The 21,290-nt window shown below is 37.3% G+C and overlaps 1 protein-coding gene across 1 annotated transcript in view; it reads left to right on the top strand.

Annotated features, from left to right (window-relative positions):
- The window catches only part of PPP6C (protein phosphatase 6 catalytic subunit), a 58,412-nt gene that overhangs the window by 25,768 nt on the left and 11,354 nt on the right, over positions 1 to 21,290 (top strand). Inside the window, exon 2 of the mRNA XM_004463405.5 lies at positions 11,717 to 11,812. Coding sequence (XP_004463462.1) covers positions 11,717 to 11,812 — 96 coding nt within the window. The remainder of the gene's footprint in view (positions 1 to 11,716; positions 11,813 to 21,290) is intronic.

Genomic DNA, 21,290 nt, shown 5'->3' on the forward strand with positions numbered 1-21,290 from the left:
AGGCTAGGAGAAGTCTGAATTAGGGAATCATTAAGGTGATGCTTTCTTCCTGAAGACTTGTATTCTGGAGCTTGCTGCCAGTAATCCTTGGTCCTGGGTTCCTCTGTCACATGGAAATGCACATGTTGTGGCCTCTCCTGTCCTTTCCCTTCTCTTCTGGTTTCCATTAACTTTCAGCATCTTGTTGCTGAAATAATGGTGGCTTTTTTCTTTCTGTGACCTTCTTTCTTTCTGTGACCTTCTCTATAAAGACTTCAGTAATAGGAATTAAGACCCATCCTGGGTCATGCTTTATCTGAAGTAACCTCATTAAAAGGTCCTATTTACAGGAGTTCACATTTATAGGAATGAATTAAGTTTAAAAACATCCTATTTAAAATACCTACCTCACACCCCCGCGACTCCTGAACACTCTTTTTTTTTTCAATATTTATTTTTTATTTTATTTCTCTCCCCTTTCCTCACCCCCATTGTTTGCTCTCTGTGTCCATTCGCTGTGTGTTCTTCTATGTCTGCTTGTATTCTTGTCAGCGGCACCAGGAATCTGTGTCTCTTTTTTGTTGTGTCATCTTGCTGCATGAGCTCTGTGTGTGTGGCGCCACTCCTGGGCAGTCTGTGCTTTTTTTGCACGGAGTGGCTCTCCTTGCAGGGTGCACTCCTTGTGCATGGGGCTTCCCTACATGGGGGACACCCCTGCATGGCATGGCACTCCTTGCGTGCATCAGCACTGCGTATGGACCAGTTTACCACAAGTGTCAGGAGGCCCTGGATTTGAACCCTGGACCTCCCACATGGTAGGCGGATGCTCTTTCAGTTGAACCAAATCCACTCCCCCCCAATCACTCTTGAGTGCATCATTTTTCTTTGTAGCTCTTACCACATCTGACAAGTTACTGTATATATATATGTTTTTTATTTGTTTTATGGACTCTCTATCCCCATTATAATGTAAACCCCTTGAGAGCTGGACTTTTAAGTCTAGTTTGTTCATTGCTATTAACTTGGTATTTAGAATAGTACCTGCTAGTACCATGTTAGGTACTCAATGAGTATTTGTTGTATTCAATGAGTAAATATTGGAGTTAGTATATTGGAAAGAGATAAGGGATCTGGAGTTAAACCTCTTGCTAAGCCTAAGGGCTTTGTGACCTTAATCATTTTTGGGTCTCAGTTTTATCATCTGGGTCAAATGAGAGATTTGGTATAGGTGATTCCACCCCCCCTCCCCGTAGCTTTTTGCTTGCTGTCTGCTCTCTGTGTCCATTCACTGTGCGTTCTTCTGTGTTTGTATTTTATTAGTTTTTATTTATTTATCCCCCCCACCCCCCCCCCCCCCCCCCCGGCAGCTTGCTTGCTGTCTGCTCTCTGTGTCCATTGGCTGTGCATTCTTCTTTGTTTTTGCTTGTCTGCCTTTTTTGTTGCGTCACCTTGTTGAGTCGGTTTTCCGCAGCACCTGGGCCAGTGGCTCTCCGCAGTGTGCGGGTGAGCCTGCCTTCACAAGTAGGCCCCGGGACGCAAACCCAGGGCCTCCCATATAGTAGATAGGAGCCCAACTGATTGAGCCACAGCTGCTTCCCGGTATAGGTAATTTTTAATGGTAAAGCAGAATTTTATAACTGAAGGAACCTTAGAGGCCATATTTCATTATAAAGTTAAGTTTTAGAATTCAGAAACATTCCTTCACTCATCCAGTATTTGTTCCTCGTTATAAATAATGGATGGGTTGTATGACTGAAATATGGATGTTTCTTGAAGCATCTGGGGGTTGTGGGAAATTCAACAAAATTCAACCTAGGGATACAAGGCTGGAAGAACTCTAGGCCAAAAGGAAGATCTTGCCTTTGAGGTGCTGTTTGAAGATCATGGCTGCCATCAGGAGCTTATCCTAGGCATAAGAAAAAAAAAATTTACTTTGGAATTTTTTGTTTAATTGTCTAATATGTAGGGAATAAATGGCTCTGTTTTACCTCATTTTATTATGGGAGGCGTTTTTCCTGTTCCTCTCATTGTGCGTTTTGTCTTATGCTTGCCCCTGTGTAAAGTGTTACAGCTACAACTGTTAAAGTGTGTCTCATTTTTGATTAAAGAGATTATAGCATTTAGATTCCTTAATGTTTAAAATGATTTTATTGTGCTTGTAAGTTTAAATTCTCCTTTCTTGGCAGACCTATCAAAAAATCTGATGGCTCTCTAGGAATAGTATTTGTTGGTCTCAGGTGGAAGGTCCTCCTCCATACACATAGTGAGGATATACATTTCCTGTTCCAGAGCACTGTTGTGAGAATCATTTATTCCTATGAAATATTTTGATTTGAGGACTTTGAGAAAAATATTTTTGAAATGCAAACATTTGGAGGTCTTTCTAAAAGTAGAGTGAATCTTCAATTTTAGATTTGAATTTTGTGATCATTTAAATATAACCTTTTTATTTAGAGTTAATTTTGGATTCACATGTGCTTGTGAGAAGTAATATACAAAGATGTCCTGTACCCTTTACCTCTTTTCCACCAATAGTAACATATTGCAAAATTATAGTTTAATATTACAACCAAGTAATTGGCATTGTTATAATCCGTGATCTTTTTCATATTTCTCCAGTTTTACTTGTATTCATTTCTGTGTATCAATGTAGTTTATTAATGTTTAAGTTCATGTATCCAACATAGCATTCAAGATACAGAACAATTCCATTGCTACAAGTTTTTCTTGGGTTGTCCTTTTATAACCACATGTACCTTCCTCTTGCCACCCCTACCCTCTGGACCTGTGGCATTCACTAATCTGTTCTCAATTTCTATAATTTTGTCAATTCAAGAATATTATATAAATGGAATCATATGCTTTGCAATCTTTTAGTATTGGCAGTTTTCAGCATAATTCCCTCAAGATTCATACATATTGCTGTATATCAGTAGTTTGCTTCTTCTTATCACTGAATAATATTCCATGGTTGGTATGCACCACAGCCGATTCAAGGTTTTGGTTTTAACATCGAACCCACTATGAACATTGTGTATACATTTTTATGTGAACCTAAGTTTTCATTTCTCTGGGACAAATACCCAAGAGTGCAGCTGCTGGGTCAAATGGTAAGTTAAGTGCATGTTTTATAATATGCTTATTTTTTATATTGTACAGACATTGGTATTTGGTATAATCACATAGTTGTGCATTAATCGTTTCAATCATTATTAGAGCATTTTCATTTTTCCAATAACAGTAATAAACAAAAAACAGACAAACAAAAACTCTATCCCTTAATAATCACCTTTCATTTGCTCTATGCTTCCCCTTCTGTAAATCACTGATATTCTGTTTCTATCCTTTTAATTTACTTGTATTTATATTTTGTATAGAAGGAATCAAACAGTGTTTAGTACCTTTTGTCATTTTCTTTCAATTAGTATATTTCCTTTGTTTTTTTTTTACCCTTAATGGAAGATTATTAATATATTACTGAACACTACTGTCCATATTTTGCTTTGGTTCAATTTTTACCTGATATTATTAACATCTTGTAACAGTAGTGTACATTTGTTCAGTTTCAAAGAAAAATAATCTTATGTATGCAATATGGCCCATATTCTTTCTCTTTCAATCACTATCATACCCATATATTAGCACTGCTAGTTGTAAACACTATGATGTGCTTTAACCATTTCTAGTTCCCAAAGATTTATGAACAACTTTTTACCAGTTCTGCTCAGATTAACCCTCAACTCTCCATTCTCTAACCATTCTATTTTCTGGTGGCCTATATTATAGTTATTGTATTTTATTTATTTTTATTTTTGTTTATTGTTTTCTGTTTTATTTTTTTAAAATTTTTTAGTATTTTATATATTCTAGTTATTAACTCCATGAATTTACACAATATATTTAGTTCATAATAGCACAGTCATACTCTTATTTGTCCTTTTGTGTCTGGCTTGCTTCCCTCAACAAAATATCTTCCAGATTCATCCATGTTGTTATATGTATCACGACTTCATTTTTTCTTACAGCTGTATAATATTCCATCATATGTATATGCGACAATTTGTTTATCCATTCATCACTTGATGGACACTTGGGTGGTTTCCATCTTTTAGCAATTGTGAGTAATGCTGCTATGGATATGGGTGGGCAGATGTCTGTTAGTGTCATTGCTGTCAGGTCTGGGTATATGCCTACTAGTGATATTGCTGGGTCACATGGCAAATTGATATTCAACTTTCTTAAGAACTGTCAAACAATACTCCACAGTGGCTATACCATTCTACATTCCCACCAATAGTGAATAAGTGCTCCTGTCTCTCCACATCCTCTCCAACATGTGTAGCTCTGTCTTTTTAATAGTTGCCATTCTAATAATTGTGAAATAATATCTCCTTGTAGCTATGATTTGCATTTCCCTAATTGATAGTGATGTTAAACATGTTTTCATGTGTTTTTTTTGTGTGGGTTTTTTATTTTTGCCATTTGTATTTCTTCTTTGGACATTGTGTATTTAAGTCTTGCCCATTTTTTAATCAGGTCATTTGTCTTTTTACTGTTGAGTTGTATCATCTCTCTATATCATGGATACTACACTCTTATCAGATATGTGATTTCCAAATATTTTCTCCCATTGAGTCAGCTGCCTTTTTTTTTTTTTAAGATTTATTAATTTCTCCACCCCCCTCCTCATTGTTTTGCGCTCACTGTCTGCTTTCTATGTCCATTTGCTGTGTGTTCTTCTTTGCCTGCTTGTCTTCTCTTTAGGTAGCACCGGGAACCGATCGATTCTGGAACCTCCCGGAGTGGGAGAAAGGTGCTCAGTGTCTTGCGCCACCTTAGCTCCCTGTTGTGCTGCATCTCTTATTGTCTCTCCTCTCTGTCTCTTTTTATTGCTTCATCTTGCTGCTCCAGCTCTCTGCATGGACCAGCACACCGTGTGGGCCAGCACTCCACATGGGCCAGCACTCCACGTGGTTCATTTCTCCTCCGCTCAGGCCAGCTTGCTGCATGGGGCCAGCTTGCCTTCACCAGGAGGCCCTGGGAATCTAACCCTGGACCTCTTATATGGTAGACGGGAATCCAGTTGCTTGATTCACATCTGCTTCCCTCATCCTTTTGACAAAGTCCTGTGATACAAAAGTGTTTAATTTTGAGGAGGTCCCATTTATCTATTTTTTTCTTTTGTTGATCATGGTTTGGGTGTAAGGTCCGAGAAACCGTCACCTACCACAAGATCTTGAAGATATTTTCTTCTTCTAGTACGTTTATGGTCCTGGTTTTTGTATGTAGATCTTTGATCCATTTTAAGTTGACTCTTCTATAAGGAATGAGATAGGGGTCTTCTTTCATTCTTTTGATTATAGATGTCCACTTCTCCCAGCACCATTTGTTGACGAGACTGTTTTGTCCTTGTTAACTTGGCTTTGGTAGGTTCCTTCCATATTGCTTTTCTTTTTAGGATGTTTTTTGGTTATTCAGGTGTACCTTCCCTTCCAAATGAATTTGGTAATTGCTTTTTCTATTTCTGTAAAGTAGGCTGTTGGAATTTTGATTGATATTGCATTAACTCTATTAAAATCAGTTTGGGTAGAATTGACATCTTCATGACATTCAGTCTTCTAGTCTGTGAACACCAAATGTCTTTCCATTTGTTTAGGTCTTCTCTGATTTCTTTTAGCAGTGTTTGTAGTTTTCTGAATATAGGTCTTATACGTCTTTGGTTAAATTGATTCTTAGTATTTGAGTCTTTTTGTTGTATTGTGGGTAAAATTATTTTTCCTGGTTTCCTCCTCAGGTTATTTAATACTAGTGTAAGAAACCTTACTGCTTTTTGTGTGTTGATTTTATATCCTCCAACTTTGCTGAACATGTTTATTAGCTCAAGTAGCCATATTGTAGACATTTTAATATTTTCTAAATATATATCATGTTGTCTGCCAGTAGCGAGAGTTTTACTTCCTATTTGGATGACTTTTTTTTTTTTTCTTAGTCTAATTGCTCCTAGCTAGAACTTCTAGTACAGTGTTGAATAACAATGGTGACAGTTGGCATCCTTGTTCCCAGTTTTAGAGGGAATGCTTTCAACCTTTATCCATTGAGTGCGATGTTGGCTGTGGGTTTTTCATATATGCCCTTTAGCATATGAAGGAACTTTCCTTCTATTTCTGTCTTTTGAAGTGCTTTTATCAAGAAAGGATACTGGATTTTTTGAATATCTTTTCTGTAGCAATCAAGATGATCATGTGCTTTTTCTTCCCTTTAATCTGTTAATTGTGTATATTACATTTATTGATTTTCTTGTGTTGAATAACCTTTGCATACCAGGAATAAATCCCACTTGGTCGTGGTGTATAATTCTTTTAATATTCTGTTGAATTCTATTTGTAAGTATTTTGTTAAGAATTTTTGCATCTATATTCGTTAGCGAGATTGGTCAGTAATTTTCTTTTCTTGTTGTATCTTTATCTGGGTTTGTATTAGGGTGATGTTGACATCTTAATATGTGTTGAGTAATTTTGCCTCCTCTTAAATTTTTTGAAAGAGTTTAAACAGGATTCAGGTTAATTCTTCTCAAAATGCTTGGTAGAATTTACCTGTAAAGACATCTGGTCCTGGACTTTTCTTTGTTAGGAGATAACTTGAAGTCTAATTCAACCTCTTCAAATGTGATTGGCTTGCTGAGTTCTTGTATTTCTTGTAGAGTCAATGTATGTTTTTTGTACATGTCTAGGACTTTATCCATTTCATCTAGGTTCTCTAATTACAACCAAGGTTGTCAAATGTAAGTGCGTATTTTATAATTTACTTTAAAAAATAGTTTTGAAATAATTTCAAATCTACAGAACAGTTACAAAGGTAATATATACCCCATGGAGAGAACTCCAACATATCCCTACCCCCCAGATACCAAGATCCACCACTTTTAACATTTTATAATCTTTTCTGAATCATTCTTTCCCTTTCTCTCTCACTCCCTTCCTCCTTCTTTCTATCTATCCCTATCTATATTTCTATCATCTGTCATCCATCCAATCACCCACCTATCTATTTTCTGAACATTTGAGAGCAGTTTGCACATATAGGTGCTCTTTTTTTTTTTAAGATTTATTTATTTATTTAATTCCCCCCCTCCCCCGGTTGTCTGTTCTCTGTGTCTATTTGCTGCGTCTTGTTTCTTTGTCCGCTTCTGTTGTTGTCAGCGGCACGGGAAGTGTGCGCGGCGCCATTCCTGGGCAGGCTGCACTTTCTTTCGTGCTGGGCAGCTCTTCTTATGGGGCACACTCCTTGCCCGTGGGGCTCCCCTACGCGGGGGACACCCCTGCACGGCACGGCACTCCTTGCGGGTATCAACACTGTGCGTGGGCCAGCTCCACACGGGTCAAGGAGGCCCGGGGTTTGAACCATGGACCTCCATGTGGTAGACGGACGCCCTAACCACTGGGCCAAGTCCGTTTCCCTATAGGTGCTCTTTGAACACGTAATACTTCTATACCTGTTTCCTATGAGCAAGGGTATTCACTTATGTAACAGCCTTAAGTTATTACAGCAGTACTGGTATTTATATTTACTGATGTATTTATCTTAAGTGTAGTTATTACGTTATGAAATTTGACATTGCTATAAAGCTTAAATTCTCTGTTCTAATTTTTTTTGCCTCAATAATGTTCTTTTGAACCCTTTTCCCTTCATTTTATTTTATTTTTTTAAAGATTTATTTATTTATTTATTTATTTCTCTCCCCTTCTCCCCCGCCCCAGTTGTCTGTTCTATGTGTCTATTTGGTGCGTCGTCTTCTTTTGTCTGCTTCTGTTGTTGTCAGCGGCATGGGAATCTGTGTTTCTTTTTGTTGCATCATTTTGTTGCGTCAGCTCTCTGGGTGGTGCCATTCTTAGGCTTGCTGCACTTTCTTTGGTGCTGGGCAGCTCTCCTTATGGGGCGCACTGCTTGTGCGTGTGGCTCCCCTACGTGGGGACACCCCTGCGTGGCAGGGCACTTTTTGTGTGCATCAGCACTGTGCATGGGCCAGCTCCACACGGGTCAAGGAGGCCTGGGGTTTGAACCGCGGACCTCCCATGTGGTAGACGGACGCCCTAACCACTGGGCCTTCCCTTCATTTTAGATCCCATCCAGTATGATGTATTGCATTTAATTGTCATTTTCTTTTAGTTTCTCTTTATTTTATTTGAATTGTGGAAACGTATATATAAAATAGATATTTCCATCTCAGCCCCTCTCAAGCATACCATTCACTGAGATTAATCACATTCACAATGTTGTTGTACCCTTACCACCTCCCATTATTATAACTTTCCCTTCACCCCAGACAGAAATCCTATGCTCATTTTGCATTAACTTCCCATCGCCCCTCTCCCCATGTCTCACCCCTGGTAAGTTATACTATGCTTTTTGTCTCTCTGAGTTTGCATATTCTCTAATATTTTCTTTATTATCATGGGTCTACAATATAACATCCTAAATCCATCACAATCTCATTTGCTTGAACACCAACTTAACAACTTCAGTAGCATACATAAACTATGTTTCTTTACCCTTCCATACCCCCATTTATGTAGTTCTTGTCACAAATTGTATATTCATATACTAGAGTCCCAAGCCATCAATTTATCATTACATTTTATGCATTTGTCTTTTAGTTCTTGCAGGGAGTGAAAGCTGGAGTTACAAACCCTAACTACAATAGTAATGGTATTTTATATTTACCCATTGTTTATCTTTACCAGAGATATTTATTTATTCATGTGACTTCAGTCAAATGTCTAAGGTCCTGTCCTTTCAACCTGCAGAAGTACCTTTAGCACATCTTGTAGAGCTGGTCTAAGGATGACAGACTCCCTCAGATTTTGTTTATCTGGGACTGTTTTAATCTCCCTTCCCTGCCCCCCCCTTTTTAGGAGGTACTGGGGATTGAACATGGGAAGCAGGTACTCAACCACTGAGCTACATCTACTCCCCAGTGAGAGTTTTTTTTAGGAAGTACTGGAGATCGAACACGGGACCTCGTACATGGGAAGCAGGCACTCAACCCTTGAACTACATCTGCTTCCCTCCCCATCATTTTATATTTTTTTTTAGTTTAGTTTGTTTTTTCTCTTTTTCTTTTCCATCTGGTTGCATCATCGTCTTTTTGGTGTGTCGCTTTACTGTGCAGGTCTGGGAAGCCTTTTTTCTTTATTTTTTTACCAGGCAGTCCTGGGGATCAAATCCAGGTCCTCCATATGGTAAATGGGAGCTGATTGCTTGAGCTACAGCCACTGCCCTCATTTTTGAAAGATAGTTTTGCCAGACACAGAATTCTTGTTTGGCAATTTTTTGCTTTCAGCCCTTTAAATACATTGTCTCACTGCCTTGTTGCCTCCATAGTTTCCAAAGAGAAAATGGCATTTAATCTTATTAGGGCTCCTTTGTATGGGACATGTTGCTTCTTCTTGTGGCTTTCAGAATTCTCTATTTTTGGCATTCAACAGTTTGATTATAACCTGTCACAATATGGGCCTTTTAGGGTTTATCCTGTTGGGAGTTCCTTGCGTATCTTGGATATCATGTCTTATGTTAAATTTGGAAAGTTTTCAGCCATTATTTCTTTGAATATTTTCTCTGACTCTATTTCCTTTTTTTCTGGAACTCTCTATTTCCTCTTCTTCTGGGACTCACACAGTGCATAAATTGATATGCTTGACAATGTCCCACATGTCCCTCAGGCTCTGTTCACTTAATTCTTTTTTCTGCTTCTCAGACTGTATGATTTCAATGTCTTATCTTCTAGTTCACTGATGCTTTCTTCTGCTACCTCTAATATGTTGTTGAACCCTTCTAGAGAATTTGTTTTTAAAGATTATTTATTTCTCCACACCCCCTTGTTGTTTGTACTTGCTATGTGCTGTGTCTTTAGGAGGCACTGGAAACTGAATCCAAGACCTCCAATGTGGGAGGGAGGCACCTAATCACTTGAACAACCTCTGTTCCCTGCTTTGTTGTTTCTTTCATTGTGTTTTTTCTTCTTGTGTCTCCATTGCATCATCTTGTGTCAACTTGCTGTCTTGCTCATTTTCTTTAGGAGGCACCAGGAACTTCTGCTCCCTGCTGTTTGTTGTGTCTCTCATTATGTTTTTCTTCTTGTGTCTCTTGTTGCATCATCTTGTTGTCTCAGCTTGCCATGCCTGCCTGTCATGCCAGCTCACTGTCTGCTTTAGGAGGCACCAGGAACCGAACCAAGGATCTCCCATGTGGTAGGTGGGAGCTCAGTTGCCTGAGCCACATCCACTTCCTGGGAATTTTTAATAGGTGTTACTGTGGTTGTTAGCTCTGTTTGATTCCTTTTCATACTTTCCACCTTTCTATTGATACTCTGTTTATGTTCTTCTCTTGTTTTCCTGATTATTTTAGTTTATTGTCCATTTTTCCCTTTAGGTTTTTGAACATATTTAGAACCATTTTAACTAAGTTCTTTGTCTGGAATGTCCCAGGTCTGATCCACCTCATTGATGGTTTCTGATGTTTTAATCTTCTTTGCCTGGGCCTTCACTTCTTGTTTCTTTGTAGGTTTTGTAATCTTTTACTAAAACCTGGGCATTTTGATATTTTAATGTGCTATTACACATTAATGTAGACTTTGAAGCCTTTTTTCCTTAAGCTTTTAAAAAATATATATATATATTTTTTATTAGAGAAGTTGTGAACTTACAAATCAATCATGTGCAATGTGCAGAATTCCCATACAGTTCTCCTCTACCAATACATTATATTGTTGTGGAACATTTGTTACAGATTATGAGAGAACATCATTGTTCCTTCAGCTTTTATTCGGGTAGTGTTATGACAGAGCTTTCCTAGGTTGTTGTGAGCTAACCAAAAAAAGAAAAAAGAAAGAAAAACACCTTTCCAGTATGGGCCTTGCTGAATCTTTAAGCATTTTGCCTTGGTCATCTTTGTGTGGTCCTAGGAATCCCCGTGTTTGCAGGGATATGGCTATCCACTCTTCTATAATTTCTTTTTTTTTTTTTTTTTTTTAAATTTCTGTCCCCCCATGGCTATTTACGTGCTGTCTACTCTCTATATCCTTTTGCTGTGCGTTCTTTTGTGTCTGTGTTTTTTTTATTATTTCCCCTCCCCCCTTGCAGCTTGCTTGCTGTCTCCTCGTTTGTGTTTCTGCTTGTCTCCCTTTTTTGTTGCCTCACCTTACTGAGTCGGCTCTCCATGGCACCTGCAGGCTGGGTGGCACTCCACGGTGCTTGCCTGTGGGTGAGCCTGCCTTCACAAGGAGGCCCCGGGACATGAACCCAGGGCCTCCCATATGGTAGATGGGAACCTAACTGATTGAACCATAGCCACTTCCCTGTAATTTACTTTTAAATTTAGCAGTTAATAGCCTTTTCCTAGTATAAATATTTTCTCTTAACTTTTTTTTTTCCATTTTGGGATGAAAAACCTCATTTTCCAGTTTCTTGTAAAGCTATCTGGCTCCTATCTAAGTGGAGAGAATTTATTGTCTCTGTAGTCAGGGAGTTAGCATTTTGGAATAATCAGTGTTTCATTCTTTATGCATTATGTAGGTAAAAGGTGACAGAAATCTAACTCCAGAATCATCACAGGATAGTTTCTTTTGCTATCATTCAATGCATTTAGTCTCACTAAGTATTCTTGTTAGTTTTTGCATTTGATCTTTGGTTATAAAATTGTATTTAAAGATTACATTGTTGTTGTTGTTTTCTCTTTGCAGCGGTTGTGTGACTATGTTTGTGACCTCCTCTTGGAAGAGTCAAATGTTCAGCCAGTGTCAACACCAGTAACAGTGTGTGGAGACATACATGGACAGGTAAAATTTCATGAGCAAATTTTTAGGTTTTGTACTGTCCTTAATGCATTTGTGTTTCTACTTGTCCTGCAAAATATACAAAAAACCAACAGCAAACCAGCAGATGATTGGCTAGATTGCCTCAGTCTCTGTGACACTAATGATTCTTGTTTTACTCTGGGGCTTGTTGAAATTATGTTTGCAAAGTGAGAAGAAGCATGCAGCATCATTGCTTTGTGGAAAAGGGGATAGAAAACACAAATACTAGCTGTTGTAATATGTTATGATTAATAGGAGATATTCATAATTTTTTCCTCTTCATTACGTGACATATTGGTAAAAATTTATTATTTCTCTATTGAGAGTGAAAATAGCAGTGATTCAGAAAATAAAAATTATAGGTACATAATTTGACATCAAATTGTAGACAGACTGGAATGACAAAAATTCCGCTAATTTTTCACCTTTTTTGACTAAAGTAGATTTATTGTTATTGTAGTTATCTTGTGTTAGGTGAATAACTTATAACATTAATATAAAAAATAAAATTTTTAAAATATTTTTTATTAGAGAAGTTGTGAATTTATAAAACAATCATGCGTAATGTGCATAAATCCCATACATCACCTTTCCATCTGTATTTTACATTCTTGTGGAACATTTGTTACAGATTATGAAAGAACATTTTTAGACTATTACCACTAGCTATGGTCTGTAACTTAAGTTTGGTATATTTTTTTCATATACCCCGAATTATTAACACCATGTATTAGTATTATACATTTGTTTCGGTTCCTGAGAGAACACTCTTATTTTTACTGTTAAGCACAGTCTGTCTTCTACAACATGGTTCACTGGGTTATACGGTCCCATGCCTTGTACAGCCTATCCAAAATGTATACTCAATGGTTACCACTTTCATCACAGAGTTGTGCAGTCATCGCCTCAGTAAATTTTTGGATGTTTTCCTTAGTCCAAAAGAAAATATCCTGTACTCCCCATTATTGACCCTTAGCACTGATAAAGTGCCTTCTTTGACTTTGATGCAAGAAATCTGTTAACTGTAGTCGATAAGTTACATTAATTGTATTTTTCCCATGTGTCACCATATTCTTACATTTAAATTTAAATCCCTTAAATTAAAAAAAAGGAGGTGGAATCTTAATCTTCCCTTGTTTTACTAATAAGTACGATTTTTCCCCCATTGACACCTAGATCAGATTAAGGAAATTTGCTTTTCATCCAATTTCCTAAGGTTTTATCCTATTTGACTGTTGAATTTTATCAGACTTTTAAACATTCAGACTGTTTTGTAGTGGATTCTTCTTTTCTTTTAATTTATATACTTATTTTAATAATAAACTTTTTTGTTAGAGCATTTTTAGGTTTACAGAAAAAATGCACGGAAGTACAAAGTTCCCATTTCATGTCCCCACTACATACACTGATTTTCCTACTATTAACATTTTGTATCACTAGAGTACAGTTGTTGCAATTGATGAACCAACCAATATGGATACATTACTAGTAACCGAAGTCTGTAGCTTATATCATGGTTCCTTCTCTGTGTGTACAGCCCTGTGGGTTATGAAAAATACAGCATGTACATACCCCCCATTATGGCAATATGCAGAGTAGTTTCTCAGTGCCCTCAAATTCTTCCCTCCACCCTCCCCACAGAACCTTAAAAACTACTGATCTTTTTACCAACTCTGTAATTTTGCCTTTTCCAGGGCTAGTTTATTTTTAAAAAATCAGTTTTATTGATATATAATCATAAAGCATGCAGTCCATCCAAAATGTACAATCAGTGATATTTGGTATAATCACAGAGTTGGACATTCATTACTTCAGTCAATATTGGAGCATTTTCATTATCCCAATAATAATCACAGAATACAGACAAAAATTCCTTCTCCTGCCATACATAGCTGTTACTGTTTCCATCTCTCTAATATATTTGTGTTTATATTTTGTATAGATAAAGACAAACCATATATAGTACCTTTTGTCTAGTTTCTTTCACTTAGTATATTTCCTTTTTTTTTTTTAACCTTTCATGAAAGATTATTAATATATTCTCTGCACTGTTATCCATGATTTCCTTTGTTGTAATTTTGCCTGATATTAACATCTTGTATCATTAATTTACATTTGTTCTTTTTATTTTAAGATTTGTTTTTATTATTTCTCTCCCCTCCCTCCCTGGTCATCTGCTCTCAGTGTCCATTCACTGTGTGTTCTTCTGTGTCTGCTTGTGTTCTTGTCAGGCAGCACCAGGAATCTGTGTCTCTATTTGTTATGTCATCTTGCTGCATCAGCTCTGTGTGAGCAGCCCCACTCCTGGGTGGGCTACACTTTTTTTGTGTGTGGCTACTTTCCTTGTGGGGCGCGCTCCTTGCATGTGGGGCACCCCTACGTGGGGGCACCTGTGCATGCCAGGCACTCCTTGTACACAACAGCATTATGCATGGGCCAGCTCACCACATGGTCCAGGAGGCCCTGGGTACCAAACCCTGGACATTCTGTATGGTAGGTGGAAGCTCTATCAGTTGAGCCATATCACTTCCCCCTTTGTTCTATTTCAAAGAAAGAGAGTCTTATATATGCAATATTACTGATAATCATATTTCACATGAGGTTTTGCTATGCTAAATCTTTTTATTTTGTCCTATGTTACATCTTTTAGCTTTCCTTCTAGTAAAATACGTGACCTTAGACTTTCCCTTTCAACCACTATTATACCCATGTATTAGCTCTGCTAGTTACAAACTACTAAGATGTGTTTTCTCTGCATTTCTAATGATTTACAAACAACATTTTTGCCAGTTCTGTACAGATTAAAATTCAGCTTTCTCTTCTCTAATCCCATTCTGTTTTGTGGTGACCTATATTCTAGTTATTGACTCCATGAGTTTACTCAATATATTTAGTTCATAATTGTACAGTCATGCAGTATATGTTCTCTTGGGTCTGGCTTGCTTCCCTCAACATAATGTCTTCCACATTCATCCATGTTATCATATGCCTCACAACTTCATTTCTTCTTACAGCTGAATAATATTCCATTGTGTGTATATATCACAGTTTTTTAATCCATTTGTGAGTTGATGGACATCTTCGGCAATTGTGAATAATGCTGCTGTGAACATCGGTGTGCAGATGTCTATTTATGTCACTGCCCTTAATTCTTCTTGGTGATATACCTAGTAGTGTTATTGCTGGCTCACATGGAAAATCGATATTCAACTTTCTTAGGAACTTCCAAACAGTCTTGCACAGTGACTGTATCATTCTATATTCCCACCAACAGTGAATAAGTGTTTCTATGCCTCCACATGCTCTCCATATCCATACCCAAAAGAATGAAGGAACATCCCTATCTCATACTTTATACAAGATTCAACCCGAAATGTATCATAGACCTAAGTATAAAAGCCAGGACCATAAAACTCCTAGAAGATAATGTAGGGAAGCATCTTTGAGTTCTGGTGGTAGGTGGGGGAGTCTCTCAAATATATTTTTTTAAAGATTTATTTTTTATTTATTTCTCCCTACCCCAGGTGTCTGCTCTCTGTGTCCATTTACTGTGTGTTCTTCTGTGACCGCTTCTATCCTTGTCAGTGGCACCAGGAATCTGCGTTTATTTTCATTGCATCATCTTGTTGTGTCAGCTCTCTGTGTGTGCGGTGCCATTCTTGGGCAGGCTGCACTTTCTTTCGCGCTGGGCGGCTCTCCTTACGGGGCGCACTCCTTGTGCGTGGGGCTCCCCTACGCGGAGACACCCCTGCGTGGCAAGGCACTCCTTGCATGCATTAGCACTGCGCATGGGCCAGCTCCACACGGGTCAAGGAGGCCTGGGGTTTGAACTGCGGACCTCCCATGTGGTAAGCGGATGCCCTAACCACTGGGCCAAGTCTGCTTCCCTCTCTTAAATCTTAAGGCCAAAGCTTGAGCAACATAAAAAAAAAAAAAAAATTGATAAATGGGACTTCCTCAAAATTAAACTTTTGTACCTCAAAAGACTTTATCAGAAGGATAAAAAGGCAATGGAAAAAAAATATTTGGAAATTACTTATCCAATAAGGGTTTAATATCCATGATACATGGAGAGATTCTATAACTCAACCATAAAAAGACAAATGACCCAATTAAAAAATGGGCAAAAGACTTGTCCAAAGAAGAAATACAAATGGCAGAAAACATATGAAGAAATTTTCAACATCACTAATGATTAGGGAAATGCAAATCAAAACTACAATGAGATATCATTTCACACCTATCAGAATGGCCACTATTAAAAAGACTGAGAGGGTGGTGAACTTGGCCCAGTGGTTAGGGCGTCTGTCTCATGGGAGGTCGGAGGTTCAAAGCTCGGACCTCCTTGACCCATGTGGAGCTGGCCCATGCGCAGTGCTGATGCTTGCAAGGAGTGCCGTGCCACGCAGGGGTTTCCCCCGCGTAGGGGAGCCCCACGTGCAAGGAGTGCGCCCCGTAAGGAGAGCCGCCAAGCGTGAAAGAAAGTGCAGCCTGCCCAGGAATGGCGCTGCACACACGGAGAACTGACACAACAAGATGACACAACAAAAAGAAACACAGATTCCCGTGCCTCTGACAACAACAGAAGCGGACAAAGAAGACGCAGCAAATAGACACAGAGAACAGATAACCGGGGTGGGGGGGAGGGGAGAGAAATAAATAAATAAATAAATAATTCTTTTTTAAAAAAAAGACTGAGAACTCCAAGTATTGGAGAAGATGTGGAGAGATAAGAACACCCCCTATTCAGTGTTGGTGGCAAGCAGACATGGCTCAAGCAATTGGGCTTCTGCCTATCACATGGGAGGTCTTGGGTTCAGTTCCTGTTGCCTCCTGGAAAAGGTGAGCTGGTGCAACAAGATGATGCAACAAACAGACACAAAGAGTAAAGACAATGAGAGACCCAACAAAGCAGATTGCTGAGGTGGCTTAAGCAATTGAATGCCTCTCTTCCACATGGGAGGTCCAAGTTTGGTTCCCAGTGACTCCTAAAGAGAAGGTGAGCAGACACAGAGAGCACACAGCAAATGGACACAGAGAGCAGATAGTGACTATAAACAATGCAGGTGGGGAGGGAGTAAATAAATATTTTTTAAAAAATTATAGTTCTCTAAAGAAAATTTCAGGAAAAAGTAGCTTGAATTTTCTATGTAACTTCTCTCCAAAAGTATAATAAATATTTGTATTATGCTAAATTTTACATAAATGGTGTTACTATAAACCATACCCATAACACGTTCCTGAGAATTGGAATAACTTAATGTTTCCTTCTGGTTATTTTATTAAACGTTAGGAATTTCCTAAGTGATCAAGGGCATTTCAGTATATAAACCTTAGCCATGCTCAAAGGTCAGGAAATTAGAGTCAGCCTCAAACTACTAAAATTAATTTAAATCATAAAATTGTACTGCTATACTGTATATACCTTCGGTCAAATGTACAACACTTGCTAATATTTATCTTGTGTTTTGAAGTAAGCAAAGTGAGTTTTCACTTACGCCATGTCAGGAAATTCTTTTGAAAGAGCTAGGACCATTTTGTAGAGAAGGAAACTGAGACTGAAAGATTGAGGAATTGGTCCAAACTCACGTTGTTACTAAAGGGCAGATCTGGGATTTGAAACTCATTTTTGGTTCAGTGCCTCATGGTGTTTAAAGACTACCATCAAACTGTGAGCATTATTTCTATTGTACTTGACCCTTAAAAACAATTGCTAAACAAAAACATAGTACTTGAGGAACTTCTAAACATCTACTTACTGATTAAATCAGTCAAGAAATGGATTCTTTGGGACTTAGATTCTTGTCTTATATTTGGGCCAGTTCTGCCACTGCAGTGTTGGGTTATGAGTATGAATAAACATGTCAGTATGCATATAGCACTGAGAAGTGCTGAAGTAATGGAAATAATTGGCAGTATTTGTTGCCAGTGATAATGTTAGCTTTCAAGTGAAAAATTGGAATTTTGGGAAATCTGAATCTACCACCATGAGCCTGACAGCTTCTGATACTTGAAGACTTTTCTCATGAGATGGTGGTGATGATAATAGATAGGTTTTTTGATGTTGTATGATGAAATGCCATTTGCATTTTCTAAGTTAACATTGTATCAACCATTCAGAGTACAAGTTATACCAATGTAGCTGTATATGAAAAGATGGTTGATGGGAAACAGATGAGGCTCAGAGGCTCAAGCAGTTGGGCACTTACCCTTCACATGGCAGGTCCCAGGTTCTGTTTCCAGTGCCTCCTAAAGATAACGAGCAAGACAGTGAGCTGACATGATAGGCTGGCACAGCAAGCTGATGCAATAAGGTGACACAATGAGATGATACAATAGGAAACACAATGAGAGCCCCAATAAGCAGGGAATGGATGTGGCTCAAGCGATTGCGTGCCTCCCTCCCACATGAGAAGTCCCTGGTGCCTCCTAAAAAAAGTCGACAAGCAGGCACAAAGGGCACACAATGAGCAGACAATGAGTGCAAATAGTGGAGGAGGAGAAATAAATAAATCTTTTTAAAAAAAGATGGTTGATATGATTTCAGATTTCATATTATGACTAACTTCCAAGATTCCTAACCTACTACATGACACATTTTGGGGTTGTACTAAAGAAGAATATGCACATTTAGCTGAAAAGGACCTTAAAATATTCCTCCCTTTTGCGAGTACATACCTGTAGTTTTTTCTTTATATACTTATATCAGTATATTCCAATAGATTGAATGCAGAGGCAGATATGGGAATCCAACCAGTGTTCTGTTTAGCCAGACAATAAGGAGATGCAAAAATGTAAAACATTGTCATTCTTCTTACTATTTTGTTTTATAAAAGTTTATTTTTCATTAAAATAGGCTTGTTATGTATTTAATGGTTTTCCCTTAATATTTTAAAATGAATTTAAGTATTTTTTAAAATTCTCAGTTTTAGTTTCTGTGATGGTAACTACCAATTGATATAATCTACCAGAAGCTTTTTGGGAACCTCTCATTTTTAAGAATATGAATGCATCCTGAAACCAAAAAATTTGAGGACTCCTGAGTTAGCTGACTGTTTTGTTGCCTTTAATGATGGAATAAAATCTACTCAGGATTTTTGGTTTAAAATGAGAACATTTGCAGAGTGTCTGAAATATGAGAAAATATGCATTAAATAGTAGAAATTACTTAATAAGGTGGATTTTCAGTGATATGTAGGACAAGGGTAATCTGTACACATCACATTCTTAATATTTATAATATTAATGAATTTGGGAAAAACTTCCAATATGGAGAAGGAACTAAAGGTCGTTGAAGCAGAAGATTTGTCTATCACATATATTTAGAGTAAGTGGAAAGTTATAAAACTTTTATTCAATAATACATTTCATCAATAGAAAAATTTCACACTTCCATAGTTTTCTAAAGAGCGACTGTTTTGTAAACCTTTTAAATGTTTTCTTCCTGACTTGTGTGTATAATATTCAATTTTTACATAGTCAAGTTGTGTTGTTATTTTATAGGTATAGTTTTTATGTTCCTTTCTTTTCCCTAATCATTTTTTCATTTAGCTACACAGTCTTCATAATCATAATCATTATACATGACTGTATAAGATCCTTGAGTTGGTAGATCATAATTTATTAAATATTCCCTTATGTTAGTCATGATGCTTGTTTCTTTTGTTATTATAAAGTTGCCATAATAAATTTCTTATATGTTTAAATTGCATTTACTTTTTTTTTTCCCTTTAGGGTATAGTCACTGAAGCAGAATTACTAGATCAAAATTTATAAACATTTTAAAAGGTCTTGAAATATTTTGCAGATTGTTTTCTGAAATAATTATAACTATTATGGAAAGATATATGTATATTTCTTTATATATTTTTTAATGAATTTTTTATTATAATTATCATTTTTTAAAGATACATACATCAGGGAAGCGGACATGGCTTAACTGATAGAGCATCCACCTACCATATAGGACGTCCAGGGATGGTATCCTGGGCCTCCTGGCCCGTGTGGTGAGCTGGTCCACACGCAGCGCTGCTGAGCGCAAGGAATACCATACCACGAAGGGGTGTCCCCTGTGTAGGGGAGCCCCACGTGCAAGGAGTGCACCCTGTAAGGAGAGCCACCCTGCGTGAAAAAAAACGCAGCCTGCCCAGGAGTGGCACTGCACACACCGAGAGCTGAGACAGCAAGATGACACAACAAAAAGAGACACAGATTTCTGGTGCCACCAAGAATGCAAGCAGACAAGAAGAACACAGAGTGAAAGGACAGAGAGAGCAGACTCAGGGGAGAGGAAAGGGGAGAGAAATAAATTTTTAAAATCTTAAAAAAAGAAAAATTAAGATACATAAATCATACAAAAATACATATATTTTTTACTCCTTTTGATTTTTAAATATATAAAAAGATGTATGATACACACACGTATACACATACTCCTCATACAGGGACTCCACCTAGTAGTAAGGGACAGCAAATATTTTGAACAAATAATAGTCTGTCACTCAAATCAGCTTGAATATTTGTTTTGTTTTATTTGCTTGCTAATTTTAAAAGATAGGAAATTCATCTGAGCAAGTGATGACTCTCCAGGTTTATGAAACATTGTTATAACGTATATTGCCTTATTTCTGTCAGTTAAATTTCAATTATGTTCATTCTGACTGTGATTCCTATACTGCTTTAAGTGCTAGAAGTGGTAATTTAATTTTAAAGTGTAAAATACAATGTATTGGAAATTATTTGCTGTCCTTACAGTGAATTCCCTTAATCTAAAAATTCTTTTTCAAAAAGATACTATTTATCTTGAATGACAGAGCATTAGGATAATTTAGTTGTCTAAAGTTTCCCAAATATACAATTTGTCAATTACCAACTTCAGTCAAATAGAAAATGGTGAAATATACAGTTCTTCTCTTTTACTAATTACTTTTTCACCAATTATTCTTAAGTCACTCCATGACTATGGAGCCTTAGGGTACATGTTATGTATATTACTTCTCCAAAAGTAGAATGTAGGAGGGTAGACTGATGGCATTGACTGTGAAGTATCACCTGTTTATTTTGTGGAAAAAACAATTCTTATTGATTTGTTTACTAATCTTTTGTCTAATTAATATAATGCTGAATATAGGGGTCAGTTAGCTTAGCTTACTGAGAAGTTAGGTAGCTGGTAAATAATTGGAAAATTCTCAGGATGTAGACGGGAAGATGTCTGAATAAAATTTGAGAAAGGAGGCCTAACACATTAGTGATCTAGGAATGACTTAATGGTAACTGTGAGCTTATTTAGTACCTTTTCTAGGCTTGGGAACTGTGTGCTTGGCAGTTTTGCTTCCACTTTATTTCTTTTATAAATGTAAATATTTGGAGTCATGTTAATTAACTGCTTCTTTACACATTTCACCCTTTTTTTTTGATACCTTAACAGGAGTTTATAATCACCATTTATTTTCTTTCTTTT

This window comes from Dasypus novemcinctus, chromosome 8 (genome assembly GCF_030445035.2).
Source record: "Dasypus novemcinctus isolate mDasNov1 chromosome 8, mDasNov1.1.hap2, whole genome shotgun sequence".
Lineage (NCBI taxonomy): Eukaryota > Metazoa > Chordata > Mammalia > Cingulata > Dasypodidae > Dasypus > Dasypus novemcinctus.